This window comes from Sturnus vulgaris, chromosome 2, assembly GCF_052056855.1.
Source record: "Sturnus vulgaris isolate bStuVul1 chromosome 2, bStuVul1.hap1, whole genome shotgun sequence".
Taxonomy (NCBI): domain Eukaryota; kingdom Metazoa; phylum Chordata; class Aves; order Passeriformes; family Sturnidae; genus Sturnus; species Sturnus vulgaris.
The window spans coordinates 53,877,779-53,895,190 of NC_142244.1; the positions used below are offsets into that span (position 1 = coordinate 53,877,779).

Genomic DNA, 17,412 nt, shown 5'->3' on the forward strand with positions numbered 1-17,412 from the left:
AAAGCCAGACAAGCATGAAAGGTCCCTTACCAAGGTCAAGGGAACAGAATACAAATACTGGAGAAGAGAATTCAACTTTCTAACAATGTCTTATCTCTCCTGTAGACTTCAATATTTATTTTCTCTACAGTTAGCAGTCTGATTTTGTTACTGCTACATAGCACTTTGCATCCATAATACTGCCACTCGGTGATCTTATTACACTTACACATAAAAAGAAGCCCATCTGCTCTCCTCTTCACATTTGAGAGTCAGAAATCTTGTGCCTAGAAACCCCTTGAGTCTAATGGTGCTCATCACATGGTTCCCACTCACCCATCCACAAACCTTAGCAGAAAAACATTTCTTCACTGTGGAGAGCAAAGCATCAGTGGTGAGAAAGAAAGTTTAGGAAAGTTACCAATGAAGAGACAGCCTTACAGCAAATGCAAATCCAATGTAAACTGGTATCATCCATCTAAACAGACGCCCTCACATCACCAATGTATAATTCATTTGGAAGACTCTTTGTTCCCTCTCCAGTGACTTATTAATGATTCATTAAGAAGCCTTGAGAGCAGGAACAAACAGGTGAGGAAGACATTGCATTCAAGAAGATTTTAGCACCAGCTTACCCACTGAAACTTAGATCTTTACTCTCTGTGTATCGGATGATGAAAACCATGACACTAGCCTGAGGCTCCAAGCTGCTGCTCACTGGCTGTCCCTACACTGCAAGATCACAGTTGGCTCCTGTGTCTGTAAACAAGTCATGGCAGAAACCCATAGCTGTGTCCCAGATGGAGGTAGGACTTGGACATGCACAATTCCTCAGCTCCCTGGCATACATCATATATGAAGAAGGGTCTGCAGGCTAGAAGGGAGTCATGTCATACTACAGCTATTCCTGATCTGGGTATCTGGGGAATCAGGTCTGCATGAGCTCCTCAAGTCAAGCACTGCCAATTTTGTACATAATCCCCTTATTTTGAGAGACACATATTATGTCTTTGTTTAAAAACTGAAAAGGCAGAAAAAGCATGTGTTCAAATTCTGTTTATAAACAAGTCTGAAATACAGGGTACTGCCTCAGGGATGCTTTCATTGAGAACTGACCACAGTTTAGAAAATGGCAAAAAATACACAGACATCTGTCTTATTTCTTTTAAACAGATACAATTAATTAAATCAGCATGCGGAGCTTTTGGGTTGAACGAGTAATATTTTATCAGAGGGTTACAGCAGTAACATAGGCATTAGCTTAGTTCTGGATGCTTAGGAATATTGTAGATTCCTGCATACCGGATAACTAGGGGGAACCTACAGCTACTATCAACTCTCCTCCAGGAAAGTGACTGGCAGGTCTCACATTGCCTTGGAGCTGATAGTATCTTCACTGCACAAGGCTGTGATATCACAGCTAAATTCCATAGTGCATTCTTTCACCTTGCTTTAAAATCAAAGCAGTCTGTAGGTTGTGCAAGGGACATAATACCCACAACGAGTTAGGAACAAAAGATATTTCTTTGACATTTTCTTTCAGTTGTGAAACATTTGGAAAAAGAAAATAAAGCAAACAAACAAAAAGTTTTGTGAAAAAAGAGAGAAATCCCTGGTTTTTTTCCCCCAAAGATAAACCAGTTCTCAGTATACTTAGCATTTTGACACACAGAACAGTTGTATTCCACTTCAGGAAGTTTTACAAACACAAGGATTGTAGCCAGCCTCTTCTACCCTATGGCTCTACATGCACACAAGGGATCAGGAGGGAGAAGGCTATTGGACAATGGCTATGCTGGATTCTCCCCAGCCATGCTCAGAAATCAGTTCCCTTAGTTCCTTACCCTCTGTTTCCGTAGGCTTCCTGGGCTGGTGGGAGATGGGCTTGGAGACTTCCCAGAGCGGGGAGTAGAAAGTTGGCTACCAGGGGTTCCATTCACTAAAAGGACAAGAAATTGAAAAAAATAAATACGAGCCAATATTAAAGGAAAAAAAATAGTTATATCAACATTTATTTTCAGTCTTTGTTGAATAGATTAATTTGCTTTTGCTTTATGCTATAAAAATTAAATAAGGTAATTTAAAAAATAATTATTTCCTTAGATTTTTGGCTTATGAGGACTTTTTTAATACAGAGTGAAAGCAAATAATGAAAAAACCTGAAAATAGTTTAGTCAATGGCAGAGAATGGGATCATGTTTTCTTAAACTATATTGTTCCTATACTTGAAAGTAATGGGGAACAAGGTGCTTTGTTATCCTTAAAGGACACATATATAAACCTTTTCATTCCATTTAACTGTGGCTTGAAGTGCTGTCCACTAAAAACAAAACACAGTATTGCTTACAAGAACAAATCAGCTGCCTGTTTTCCTCACTCAACAATTTGAAGAGATTTTTGCAATACTATCAGACCCAAACATCACCCCTGACTTGACCCAGAAGGGCTTTCTGGAGGTAAATGAATTGGATATAACTCCTCCAGTCTGACTTACAGGAAAGCATCACTTTCTCAAATAAGCAAGTATCTTCCCATATGCCAGTGCCTATCTTTATAGAAGCATCTTCACATGCACATGACATTATCCAATAAATTACCAAAACAATGCCAGCAGAGGACAGAATTCTACTACAAAGTAATCATCCGAGAGGATATCAATAATGTTCACATTGAAGCACTGACAGAAACACTACGAAGCGTGTATCACATATACATGTAAATATTCTTAAACAAGCAACTGTTTATCAGAGTCCACATTTGTAAGTGCTAGGATAAAAAGAACAATCAGATGCCCAGATTCTGAAGCTCAAGAGAATATTTACATACTAAGGATATCAACAAGGCGTTTGACTTACCTTCTATGAGTTCTAACATGGACAAAATCTGACTGTTTAACCTGATAAGAGCAAGCAGCAAAATTCCTGCTCTGTACTAAGCCAAGCTGCAGCCAAACTGAGAAGCAATGGGATTAGTTAAGGATAGCTGGGGCTGCTCACAGAGTGAGCTGAATGCGATGCAGGATTCATAAGCAGAAGCCTTTTCTGCGTAAGGCTGACGTCTTCAGAGCAGCAGTGGGAGGTGCAGGTGCTGTCTTAGGGCTACATCAAAGGTGTCAATTAAGCATAATGCTGCTGCTTCACAACGCTGAGCCACTGCAACCCCCACTCGCTTTCCATGGAGCCCCGAAAGCCTGAGCAATTTTATATGCTGTGCACTGAATCATAATGAGGTGCCTTTGGGGGCAATGTACCAAATGACTCATCCGAAAATCAAAATGACAATAACTCTTGTAAAACCTTGGCTGACTGGCAATCTAGCAAATGCTAATTCCTTTGGATAATACAGTAGGCATTTTTAAAAGATTCTTCTTACTTTTTACATAATACATTGTTCTAACTGGCTAATACTGGGCCCACACATTATAATGAAGAAATATGTATATCTACCACATCATACACATCAATAAAACACATTATACTGCATGATAAAGGATGATCACTTAATAGTGCTTAAGTGCTGCTAGTGATCTAACCCCAATATCACTTTGTGCAAGGCATTGTTTTGAGTAAAGGTGCAATATATTTGCATAACTATAGAAACAACAAGATGCTCTAATTGGATTTAAATAGCCTGTTTTAATGGAAAAACATTCCACTCCTCCAGGCTTCAACGTATCTTTATACAGAGGACAATGATTTGCACACATCAGCTCATTCAAATATTGTGCTAAGTGCAGGGGAACGCACATGCATATGTATGTACGTATGTTCATACAGTATTCAGCAAAACAGCCACAGATCTGTCCAACAGTGACTAAAATCAAATTTATTACCAATATCACCGAAATAATTTAGGAAAAGAGCAAGATGAGGACATAAAAAATGAGCCCTCTGGAATCTCAAACTTGTCAAGTTGTAAAATCTGTCTTCTAGACATTGATGGCATTTAGCAACTAACACTAAACTCCTACTATTCAGCTAGTCCTTGAGACTGCTGAGTAACAGGACTAGTGCTCTGCCTTCTCTTTACACCAAGCAGATACTCTTAGGTCTTATCATCATAAGCAAATTTAAGATAACAGATACATTTCAATACACCTTGTAGCACTATGCACCGGTTCCTGCTCTTTATAGGTTGATTCCTTCCCCATAACTTTCAACAATAGTTTTTTTAGAATTACTATAGCAATCACTCTGTCCTGAAGACAAAAACTTGAGGCTGCCAAGTGGAACCAGACAAATAGATGCAACGGTGCATTTAACTACTGATATATTTCCATATTGATGCATATTATGTTGATAAGCATCTACTTAGGACGAGAAAACTAAGCATTATTATAAATCCTAAAAAATTACTTATTTGGCACCATCAGAGTATCCAGAGCATTTAAACTAAGTTTGAATGCTCTCTTCAACTGCGGTATTAAAAAGGAAAATTGTGATAGTTGGGCTAACGTTGGCCATCTGTAACTCGTAAAATCGAGAGCACAATTAATGAATTGAGGCCCTGAGCAGATTTAAGTGAAGTTTTCTCACCTCCTTACCCATATCCATAATATAAAGGTGCCAGTACATAAAACATGTACCATGATTTTTGAGAGCTTACAAGGATTCCCTATAGAGGGCTGATTAGGAAACTCTAGAGATGGCAATTAACTCTGGAGGATTAACAGGATTCCTTTTACCAATCTTTATGTTGTATTGGCTTCTATATCTGAAGTAGTTTTCTAGACTTTATTTTAACCAAGTTGCTGTCATAACACAAATTGTATCATCCCGACCTGATGAATAAAACCTGACCTGATGAATAAAACCTGACCTGATGAATAATCCACTAGGAGCATCCATTGTAGTGTTAACTTGCAAAGCTACACAAGATGAATCTTTCTGGATGCTCTTTATACATGAAGATATATATTGCTATTATTGTTATTACATTATTCTTACTACTGATATTATTAATATAATCCTTAAGACAGACATCACAACAGAAAATGGTAATTTCTGATATTTTCCCTGTACATTCCAGGGGCCCTCATTTTTTACCTTTTTGTTTATGGCTTCCTGTGCTTGTGAGTCATTATACTGAATTTGCAAATAGAGGTGATATCAGGTGCTGTGTAGCAGGAAGAGACTGCAGTGATTCTGACCCCCTCCCTGAACTCCATTTACACTCATTACGCCATTCTTACATAAGCTGCTCATGACCAGAAATCATGGCAACAAATATGTTAATAAAAGCTACAAGATTTAATAATACTACTACATTCCTGATCACTAAATTGCCCTAAAATCCATTTCTAGGTGGAATGCATTTTTGTTGGAAACTGCATTTCTATCCAGTATCTGCACTGCATTTCTCACTGACTGATACAGCACATGTTCCTAGCGGGAACCTTGGTGTAGATAAAGACATATGAAATTGGTAAATCACTGTTGTGACTGACCATTTTATTGAGTCAGGCAAGAGGTTTCTTGTCACTTTTATTCATAAAGTGGCAAGGGGTCACAGACTTCAGCTTAACACACAGTGCCCTCCCATTATCTTATGAAAAAGATTTATCAGTTCAAAACTTCACCAGCGAAGTATGTATTAAAAAGCTGCAACAGTAACAATATTATTGTAGCTGCTCAGAGCAGATGTACGCAACTGCTTAGCTGTGAACTCCTTTCCTTACTGTCCTCTCTTGCTGAGGACGTGCAACAGGGCAAGGACCTGTCTTTGTATTTGCTTTTCCAGCACCTGGCACGCACATGAAGATGGGAAAACTCATAAAATAGAACACTAAAGCTGGATATCAGCACCTACTGAGACAAATGCAAAATAGGTTTTAATGATAATATGAATAATGAATATGATAATATTTATGAATAATATGATTATAATAAACTAGTGAAAATGGTGCAAGTAAATAGTACGCTGATGGCATTCCAATAAATAAACTTTGATAGAGCATATTTTCATTAAGTAATAGAAACAAAAAGCAAGAAAAAAATAATTAAATCCTCAAGTACCAGTCTGAGAAGCCACCAATACTACTGAAGTGTATTAAAATCAGTTTCCTATAGAGTTGCCTGTTGATGTGCAAGCATATTGTACTCTATAAAATATATAGAGGTGACTTCGTGTGTTTAAAAAAGTGGTTTGCCAAATAAAAGTGTGTGTGTAGAAGAAAGAGGACACCAAGGGAATGGAACAGTGCAGGCTTTTTTTGCAGCCACAACTTATGAATAGGAAAGTTAAGCTAAAAATTATTTACACAAGTCACAACATGTATAGGTCATATTCAGCAACTGTTAGCAAAAAATGTGAGATTACTATTTGACCTTGCCTCAATTAGTTCTGTAGTTTTTCACTGTCCTTTCCAAAACAACATTTTTAACATTTTTGTCTCAGTAAGGTTATGTAGTTACAAAATAGTTAGGAAATAAGCCATATCTTGCCTTTTTGTTCATTCTGCTTTTGTATTTTACTTTTGTACATCTTGCCATTTTTGTCTTAACACCAAAAGACAGAGTGCGTACAGAGCACCACATTAGGCAAGTGCCCTCAGTATGACTCCTCAGTGAAGACAAGCCTTTAGAGGTTCTACCTTAGCATGCAACTGGTTGAGAGAAAAAGCCCAGATATCAGTACTGCATTCATTTTAACTGGTGCTAAATTGTCCTTTTTATAGTCAATCTTTTGCAGAGTTTATGTCAAGAAGTTAAGCAGATAAAAGAACATCCCTTTGTCACTGAAGACAAGACCTGACAGACACACACAGAACTTTCACCTGATCAACAGATCAACTGATTAGAAATGTCAGCAGAAAGGATCACCTACAGGTCAGGTGTACATTCCCCATCCCAGCAGCCACCAATACACGAGTCCTTGTTAGTCACTGGTACCTGTGGTAGCCACACAGTCTAACCCAAGCCCTGCAGAGCTCAGCAGGGACTGTAAACCCCACACAGGCTCTTCCACCTCAACCCAAAGTCACTTATGTCTGCACTGTCAAGCAGAGAAGTGCTTCAGACACACAGATATTGCAGATATATCTCAGAAGAAAGGAGATTGCTTGGAAAATGCAATTCCCTAGAACCCACCAGTAGTTGTTTTTTCCTGTAGTCTCAGAAGGTAAGTGCCTCTTGGGTTTTGTTTTTTTTCCCTACACTTCAGCTGATATCTATACTGTCTGCTAATTTCTTGTAGTACCTAATCAAGAGAACACCTATATGTATGTAAGATTTAATGAAAATCTGTCTTTTAGACTGTTTTGCCTAACTAGAAAGACTAGTATTCTCAAATCAGTCTGTTTGAACAGATTAGAATTTCTGAGCACATTTCTTCATTTAGCATTTAACTTTTCATCCTTTAAGACAGTTAAACTATTCAACATAACCAAATCTCTTACCAACTCTTGTTTTTGTTACAGAATATAAAATGATGAAAATTAATTTTTCACTGATTAGTATCAAAGACAAACACCATAAATAAAAAATTAAAAAGAAGCCAAGATCAAAGCAAAAATCATCTGGAAATCCCTGGGTCTGCAGGATGACTCCATCACTCCCACGGGTGTGTGCTTTTGGCTTTAGGAAAATTTTGCTTCAGCATATTTATTACAAAATCTGTCAGCTGAGTACCTGTAACAGTGTGAATAAAGACAGGTGACCTCACCAAAGACAATAGGATACGTTGATATTATACCATGCCTTTTTCCTCTGGGATACAAAAGACCTTCTTGAGCCAGTGGTTGAAGGAGGGCTGTTTCTGGATAATAGCCTAAGGATGAACTATCAGACGAAATGAAAATATATCTTATTGCAGAGGAACACCTCTATTTTTTTTTATTTTTCTAACTAGCAGAGAAAAGCACAAGTATCTGACTTAGGGAAGACTTCCATAAGATCTTATTTCCATATCCACTTTTTCCTATAGGGAACATCTGTAGCTGTGGAAAGGGGTTTTAACCCTTTAAGTGTGGCAGAAATAAGATGCACAGCTACATGGTCATCTTTCATGACAGGAAGAAAGAGACAAGTTTATTCAGAAATACACTTGGTTTTACAGCATGACTCGCAATTCCAAGAGTAGAGAAAAGTTGATGGGTTCAGAGAGAAGACACCCCATTCCCAGGGCCTGGTCACACACCACAACAGGTGTTCTATCTTGTTATTAATTCCTTTTTATTTTGACCAAATTATCACCTTGGGAGAAATTCTCCCTAGCCTTAAGCTGGACCAGCTTATCAGCTGGGAACAGAGCTGAAAAGTTCCAGCCTGGAATATTTTTCAGGCTGTAATTTTCTTACTTTCTCAATAAGTGTCCCACAAACATCTACAGTTTTGATCAGACTTTTGTTTAACATGCAGTTTCACAATATCTTTGTCCAGGTACAATTTTAAAAAGAACCCTCACATAGCCTTTGGTAATATGACCTACTCTATCAATTCCTCACATATGTTCCCTTTGTCATTTGGAATAGGTACATATCAACCCAGGTATTTTTGAAACAGTCGCTTTTCACACTGAATAATCCAAACTCCTAAATAACTCTTTTTAAAACCAAGTTTTAACACCTGAATTGATACTACAAATAAGATTTCAAGCATCTGACATATTCTGAGTGATAACTTGAGGGAAATTAGACTCTTTACAAGGGAGAAAAAGTGAGAAGGAAACAATATTGAAGAAGGTGCTCAAAATGGGAAAAAAATAAAAAAGAAACTAGCTACTTTTGTTGAGAACAAGTCCTGAAAATTAGAGTTGGAATTTCAGAAGCTAAACCAGAGTTCACCTAAGTGCAGCATCTTTCCTTAATTTAATGGACCAAGGGTGCAGTGATTCCAGTCATCTCATGCTGCTCTTGATTTGACTAAAAATAACGATGATGAAGATGTAAGTGTTGCTGCTTTCTTTGAATCTATTACCTGTTCACCCACACTGAAGCTGCCATCAATGGTGTTAAGTGGCAGCTGGACTGAAGCCCCCAGCTACCGAATAGCCATCAGACATCCATAATTTTCAGTCATCAACAACGGGCTGATACCCATTGTCACCAAAATTAAATGTCTCTTTTATTATGCCCTTTCCCAAATATTATTTGATGCCAATAAAAACACATCAAAGTGGTTTACAGGCTTTAGGAATACATCAGATAAATTGAGGTAGGATTATCTATTGCACTTGGAATCAGACTTCAGCCTTCTGCCTACCAGAAAGTCACACTATCTTTTCTCTGCTTCTTTGCCTTGTTCCATGCTTCTCTTCTCTATTTAGACTGAAAGCCTTTTGAAGCAGACAATATCTCAAATGGATTTGAAAAAAGCCAGAAAGCAATCCTCCTGCAGTGAGATTTCTCTCTGGTGGTACTGTTTTGAAACACTGTCAGATGTAAATAACAAACTGAAGAAAACATAATAATGGAGAAGTCATCCCTTACACAGATCTTCCTAGCTTACTTGTACTCTTAGAAGAAAAAATTATTCTGTGTTTTTATATAAAAATAGGATGCATCTGTTCTCAGGAGCCAGGGAGGCTATCAGGAAAATATATCAAACATATGCTCTGTTATGAAAAGAAATGAAGTGAAAAAAGGTGAACACCACCTATGTATAGGCATACATGCCTTTGAAATATGCCAAGAAATGATGTAAAGGCAGATGCAGTCCTTTTGCTCACTGCAAATTGTATAGCTCAAGAAGCAACAGGGAGAGTGTGTTTCTCACAGAATGATGCATTTTACTTTGCCCTCAGCTAACCAGAGCACAGATTTGAACCTTTGTGGACCTGAGCACTTTTGTAGCCTCTGGTTTCATTTAGGGTCTTTCCCTGTAACCCTGCAGCCTGATTTCCACTCACAGGTTCCCCACTTAATCCTGTGCTACCGTAGCAGTGTGTCCTAGAGCCTGTGGGACAGTGTTTTTCATCCTGTTGTTGCCATGATGTTATTCCCATAGCCATGTATCTGCAAAGCCTGACAGTCCTGTTATAGTAGGTTCTGTGTAGGGCTTTCAGGCTTGCCAAGGAGGCTGCTTTTAGAGGCAATGGAGGGCAAAAGGCACCTGCAGAGCATGGAAGTAATCTAAGAGCATTGGAATTGTCATCAAGAATCCTTTTCCCCCAGTAGCAGATGAGACAATGAAGGAAATGATTCTCCAGGACAGTGGCTGGTGCCTCCCCAGGGAGAGGGGACATTCAGGGTCCTTTGTCTGCTCCTCACAGAGTCTGAGGTCACCACAACAAGGTGAGACTGAAATGGAAAGCAAGGGCTTTCAAGCAGAATTTCCTCAAAAATAATTTAACATGACTGAGTTTATCTTCAAAGCACAGGTTTTGCTAAAATATTATTTTTCCAGACTTACAAATGCAAAAACGAGACAAAGAAAAACAACAAATGACCAATCCCTCAAAATAACCCCTTTGATTTCTGTAAACAACTTGAGAAGCTATTGGGATGAATTTGGGAAAGTTTATCACCCTGAACCACCATTTGCTCAGAAAAAGGAACTCACAGACTTAATTCAATCTATAAACATGCAGTGCAAGCCTAAGTTTGGCTTAATTCATTGACCACTTGAAATACTGTGTCAAAGAAGAGAAACAGTTGTTGAGGGTGGCATTTAAGTGCTTAAACCAGATTAGATTGTCTATATGTCTTAGCCTCATTTATACATCTATTTCTCTAACAATGGGAAAATGGCCCAAGACTTTGCCTTAATTTACTCTAAAAATGATGAATTCAAAGCAGCTATCCTGTTGAATACTGCCATTAAAGACTATACCATACTACAGATGCATACACAAGAGAATAAAAATTAACTCAAGGATATCTCTTCATTCTACAATTTTACCAGTTTTAATTCTCAACTTTGAGATTTGAATATTTTTAACATAGTCTTTGTCTGTAGAATTTTCTTTTTTTGGCCTATGTAATTATCCATGTATATTTTCTTGATATGAGCATTAATTCAAGTCTGAAGCAGAAATATGATCCTTTTGTGCAGTTAGAATGTGCAGACTTCTCAAAGTGCAGAAATAATCAAAAAGAAACAAAAGGAATCAGATTCTTTCTAATTAGCAATGCGCTCTTTTCCATTCAACTCTCTCAGCTTTTTGTAAAGGGTACACCATCAAGAATGCTTTCTGCTTCCCTTTATCCTTCCTTCTTTCAACTTTATTCTATGATAAAACTCTTCAGGAAATTATATACCTTTAACTTTTTTGCAATGTGTATGTATTGTCTTTGATCAGAGCAAGGAGTCTACTCTTTTCCTATTTTCCGTGTTAATTACTAATGAAAGAAAAATCTCTAAAAGCAGTTTAAAGGTTAACTGAAAGGAGTTTAAAAACACACAATAAACATACATGTACATACACTTAGCAGTAACAACATGACAACAAAAGCATAACTTCCAGATAGGCACAAGTCATTCAGGAGATTCTCTAGTACTGAGATATTTAATGTAGACATCATGGAAAAAATTATCTGCTGATATGTGTGGATAGGTGGCAATTTCTCTATTCTGCTTCTGTCACATGTACATAATTCCAAGAAATAAGCAGCATTTTTATGCTTGCTGGGTGGCAGAAAAATAAAATCTGTACATATTGTTTAATTTCATGGGAGAACTAGAGGTTTTGTCTAAAACCATCTAAGAGTCAGTGCTTCTCTTTCTTTCTACAGCTGTTTTTTAAACGCAATGTCTAAAATAAAATTGTATTTTTAAGAAATCATTGACTGGTTTTAGCTTTATGTGATTTAAAAACAATCTTGATAGCAAGTGCTTAGTACAATATTGTTTTCTTGTATAAAAGTAATACTGATCCAAGTACTCGTGTATTTAAGGTTGGAAATAGGCTTACTTTAACATTCACACAATTTGACCTATTTGCAAAAAGCAAATACCAGAGATACAGACAGCCAAATCAGAGCTGTTCCCCTCACTAAAAATAAATTCTGTAGAAACACTTTCAATTGTTTATCTTTTTTAGGCTTAACTAATTTAGAATAGAACAGAATGGAACAGACAGAATAGAATAAAATAGAATAGAATAGTTTTGTTGGAAAGGTCCTACAACAACCATCTAGTCCCACTGCCTGACCAACTCAGACTTGACCAAAACTTCAACATGTTCAGATGAGAAGTGGAGCAGTAAGTGGCTTTGGTGAGCACCTGGCATCCAACTAACCACACAGTATTTCTTGGTAAAGGAATCTTCCTAGCTATAGAATCATTGAGTTGTTTAGACCAAAGAAAACCTTTCAGATCATAAAATCCAACTGTTAATCCAGCACTGCCAAGTCTTCCACTAAACCAGGTCCCTCAGTGCCATGTCTACACATCTTTTAAATATCTCCACGGATGCTGACTCAACCACTTCCTTGGGCAGCCTGTTCCAGTGCTTGATAAACCACTCAGAAAGAAATTCTTCCCAATGTCCAGTCTAAGCCTTCCCCGATGCAGCTTTGAACCATTCCAATATGCTTTGTCACTGGATACCAGAGAGAAGAGCTCAGCACCTTTGTCTCCACATCCTGGTCTCAGGAAGCCACAGAGAGCAATCAGGTCATTCCTCAGCCTTTCCTTTTCTCTCAACAAGACATTAAGTCCTTAGCTGCTCCCTATAGGATATACCTTCCACCCCTTTCATTGGTTTTGTTGTCCACTTCTGGACACATTTGAGTACCTTCCCATCCTTTATAAACTCTGGTGCCCGAAACTGTGCACAGTGCTCAAGGTGAGGCCACACCAACACTGAATACATCGTGACAATCACCTCTTTTCACCTGGCTGGTTGTGCTGCATTTGACACACACTAGGATGCAATTTGCTCTCCTGGTCACCAAGGCACACTTGCAATTACAAGCTGACTTGTAATGAGCCAGTTGCCAACCAGCACTCCCAGATTCCTGTCTGCAGGGCTGCTCTCCAGCCACTCCTCTCCCAATTTATACTTTTGCCTGGCATTACTCCATCCCAGGTGCAGAATTCGGCATCTGTTCTTCTTAAACTCCATCCTATTAATCATTGCCCAACTACCTAGATCCCTTTGCAAAGCATCTTGTTCCTTCAGACAGTCATCAGCACCTCCCAGTTTATTATTATCCTCAAAATTGTTAATGGTGCATTCACGTCTTCTATCCAGATAACCAATAAAAATATTGAACAAAACTGGCCCTAGACCTGAACCCTGAAGAAATGCTGCTGGTGACAAACTAACATGCGCCTATTTCCTATAAATGTATTTTCACATAAGAAATGTTTACGATGGTTATATCTGTCATCAGCACAGCACTATCTAAAATGGCTTGCATTTTTAATATTTTCACTACATTGTTTCATTTCTTGCTATAAACATAATGATTTGTTAATTATTATTGTCGTAAAGTAAAAACATTCTATTTTTTCCATAGGCTGCAAAATAATCTCCTGATCTTTTGAAGTATGCAATATATTCTGCTCAGACCTTTACAGAAGTGAACTGCAAGAAGCTAAGATTTACTCACCTACACTTCCCCAGCACCTTTAAGTAAAAACAGTACTATTTCTTTAAGGACCAAAACTAACATATATCACATATTCAAGTCAGAAAAAAATGTTGCTAGTCCCATAGAAATCCCATAGATTATTTATTATTTGCAGGACAGTTATTTCACATAGAAATGAGCATACACAGTTCAATGTTCATCACCTGTACTCGCAAATTCATTAGGAAAAAAAGCCCAGAGTCTCTAACATTCCCATACCAAACAGGGCCTTCCTTGCTAAAGTTTAATTTAACTCTGTCCACCAAGCTACAAAGAAAGTAACTTAACATATTTATGAAAGAGCTACTCTGGACTTGTTCTTCACAACTGATATTTCATCCCATTACCTCTTCTCAGGTTTGTGTATCTCAGCTGTTCTCCAGGATGTGTAGGAGGCAAGCTGCCTCCCAGCCCTGCTACCTACATCTACGCCTCCATCTCTCATCATGTCTCTCCCACTTTCCTCCTTTCCAGGGCAAGAATTTTTGTTCTCACCTTTGTCTTTTTGTAAAATAATAAAAAAAAGTTCCAGTTGTTCTATCTCTACCCTCTCTGAAACCAGCACTGGCCCACTCTGATCACCACCTCCCCACAAAGACTTATGGTGCTGGGTGCAGGTTTCAGCATGCCATTTGCTTTCCTGTTGGCAGAAGACTGAGGCAGGAAAGGAAGTGGCTTTCAGACAGCTCTAACATTCGCCTCTTGCAAAATCCATATTCACAGGCAATGCTGCAAACGCTTGAATGGGTCTACTCAACTGACTCACACCTAGGATTATTTGTACCTTCAGGCATCAACACCGGCAATCTAATGCACTTTTTTATGTATTTATTTTTTCTACTTGGGAAAAATTGCAGGGGTGAAATACTCATCTGCTTTCTAGTGGGAGCTACTGCAAAGACAGCCAAAGCAAGGCCTTTCAGGCAGAGCTTTCTAAAGCATTATACTGTGTCTTCTCCAGCCTATATCTCTGGTTTATTATGTCAATTCTGACATTTCTTCCACAGCTATCTTTCCACCTCACATTCACGTCTTTAATCGCATTCTTTCTCTGTCCTGCCCTCCTTTTCTCAATATCCTCATGATCTTTCATCAATCCTTGCCTCACTACTGCCTCCTCGCTCCCTCAGAAACAAAATACAAAAAAGATTGTGAAATTACCCTTTCAGCAACAGAGATCTTATGCTGCATAACTTGGGCTACTTTCTAGATTGTTCTCATTCAGTTCCTAGTACCAAGACTACCATACATTTTTTCCTCAGTGTTTAGGTATTGGAAACAAAAATATGCATGAAAAAATGAAGTGAATTGAACAACTGTAATGCCAGAGAATGATTTATAAGATGCTGAACCTTTATTTTGTATTGGGAAGACACTCGATCTCAGACGTCACTGAGAAAACACGCACTCTTTCAGTATCAGCTATTTTATACATACAATGTTTTTCCACAGAAACGTGGAATTTTAAGTGCATTGCCCACTCCGTTGGAACAGAATGGTTGCTGTTGCTAAGAAAGATTGTTTGCTTGCCTTACCTGAGCTTGTAGAAGCAGGAGACTTGCTGCGTCGGGATGGGCCTGGGCTCTTGGTGGTGCTCCTGCGTGAACTCGAAGCTATTTTGGTATAGGAAGTAGATTTCACCACCCGACATTCTAGAAGACAAAGAAACTGCATAAGTTAGCAATTAAGAAAGTCAGCAAGATTCTGTAACAGAAAGAGCACTGAGAAGTGAAAACATTTAGCCCACGCTTGTTTTCATTCACCTTGAAGAGTTTTATGAGAAAGTATAAAATCTGTATAAATGGCTCCATTAAAATCCAAGTACAGTATGTACCATATCCCAGACAAAGGACTGTTGCAGTAATCCAGACTTTTAAATACCATGGTTACTGCTGGTACTTAGGACAGCTTAATTTAACAGTGCTGAAACTACACATAAAATTTCTTTGCTTTTGAAGTTTTCAGTACAAGTAACATAGCAATTTTTTGTAAACAGTCCAGATGCAATGTAAGCATTTTTGTCAACCTAGGCAGTCTCCTCTAGAAAAACCGGAAGTCTTCTTTTCTGTATCAAAATGCTACAGTTGCACAAGATGACGCAAGTGTCTTCCACTGATGAAAGGTTTGAAGACAATAAAGCAGGTTTGTTGCTCCTGCTTAATCCTCTGATGAGCAATAGCCCACATTGTGTAGCACACACAATTCATCACAGTGAGGGAAACGGCACTGCTCGCTCATAAGAGACACCAGTAAAATCAATGAAGAGGCGAAATTACCCTCCCACTCGAGAACACTACAAGATGTTCAGGTTAGAGTTTATGTACGCCCACACAGATCCGTAGGCATCCTTGCATTACGCCTGCAAAATGGTTCTTGGCCTGGGGATGAAAGAATTTATTGTGCATAGCACTGATGTCTTGCACTCCTAATGGATACTAGATTAATCACCAGACATATTACACAGCTGGGGGAAAAAAGATCCAATTCTTAGTCAATTTACAATTAAAACTCTGCAGCAATGTTTACACTGTCTTCACCTGACAATGTCAGTACACTTCATTTGTTTAAAAATACATCAGTAAACATTTAGTTCTGTACCAGACCTGTTTCCTATTTTATTCCCATGGTTAAGGTTCCTCAACAGAGGTTAAGAGAAATAAACAAGAGTTTTTTTCTTCCTAGTCAGAAAATACCATGTACAAGCCTGCATATTATTTAGTCTTCACAGATCAGTGGAGCCTGTAACATAGTTTAGACAGATTAGAGAACAAAGAAATAAAATTGAGCATAACTAATTAACTTAAACGTATACACCCGAGAATGATGTCATGAAATTTATTTCTCTTGGCTGCCCTAACTGCTCGTCTTTCATCAAGCTTTTCAAGGAAATAGAAGCAAGAACTGATGTGTTACTGAGCGAAATATCCAGCACAGCTGAGAGCTGAGAGGACCAGAGAAATGCCTTGGTCTTCCCAAAGAAGCTTTTCTTCCCAAACTCTCCTATTATTCCTAATTCTTCATATTCTTAATGCCCAATAGTAGCTAATTTCTTTCTGTTGACATTTTTTTTGATTCACTGATGACTTCTCTTGTTTTATACTGAACAATCAGTGGAAATGGAACAAAACATTTACTCTATGAACAAATTATCTACTGAAAATTATCTCCTGAAAACAGATGAAAGCTTTCTATTAGGTGCCATTGGGTAACTACAGCAGGAATCTTACACTGATTTATTGGCATAAAAAGCTGCTCTAGAAACTCTCTACAATGCAAATGTAAGTAAGTAAGTTCTTTATCTATCTTCCTGTAAACAAAGATGTAAAATTTTCAAACATCTAATGGCTGTTAAAATTGTGAGGTAATCCTAACGTGGGCCTCATTCACAGGAAACAGTCAGGAAGGGGAACTGCATATTCCGATGGTCAACAAACAACAAGACTAAAGCAGAACAATCCAACCAAGCTAAACCCACTAGAATATATAATTTGCTTAGTTGAAGACTTTAAGAGTCCATGAAGAAAACAGTTACTTTATGCAATATGTAAAAAGTTTTCCTATTTCCAGCATGTAAATAAAACAATTAACTACATCCCTCTTCTTTAATTCATGCTAAAGCTTAACTGTTAGTATTAATATTCATTCAGGTTCTCTCAATACCTTAAAAAAACTATGCTAGCTAGTCTTAACTGTGTAATCACAGAGGCATTACTACCATATCTAATTGGGTCAGCCTTGGCCAGCGATGGGTCTGTCGTGGTATTGGTTCTGCCAGACATGGGGGAAGCAACCTCTCACAGAAGCCACCCCTGTAGCCCCTCTCATCTCCAAAATGTGGCCATGCAGAATTCATCTGCAAATCATCCTGAGGGGCTACATACAGATCCTGACCTGTGAGTAACCCCACACTAATGGCA

General features: G+C 38.2%; 1 protein-coding gene across 3 annotated transcripts in view; it reads right to left on the minus strand.

The window, feature by feature from the left end:
- The window catches only part of DCLK1 (doublecortin like kinase 1), a 224,924-nt gene that overhangs the window by 58,227 nt on the left and 149,285 nt on the right, over positions 1 to 17,412 (minus strand). For all 3 annotated transcript variants that reach the window (XM_088159567.1, XM_088159568.1, XM_014868918.2), the window contains exons 5-6: positions 15,031 to 15,147; positions 1,824 to 1,918 (exon numbers count right to left, since the gene is read on the minus strand). In XM_088159567.1, coding sequence (XP_088015693.1) covers positions 1,824 to 1,918; positions 15,031 to 15,147 — 212 coding nt within the window. The remainder of the gene's footprint in view (positions 1 to 1,823; positions 1,919 to 15,030; positions 15,148 to 17,412) is intronic.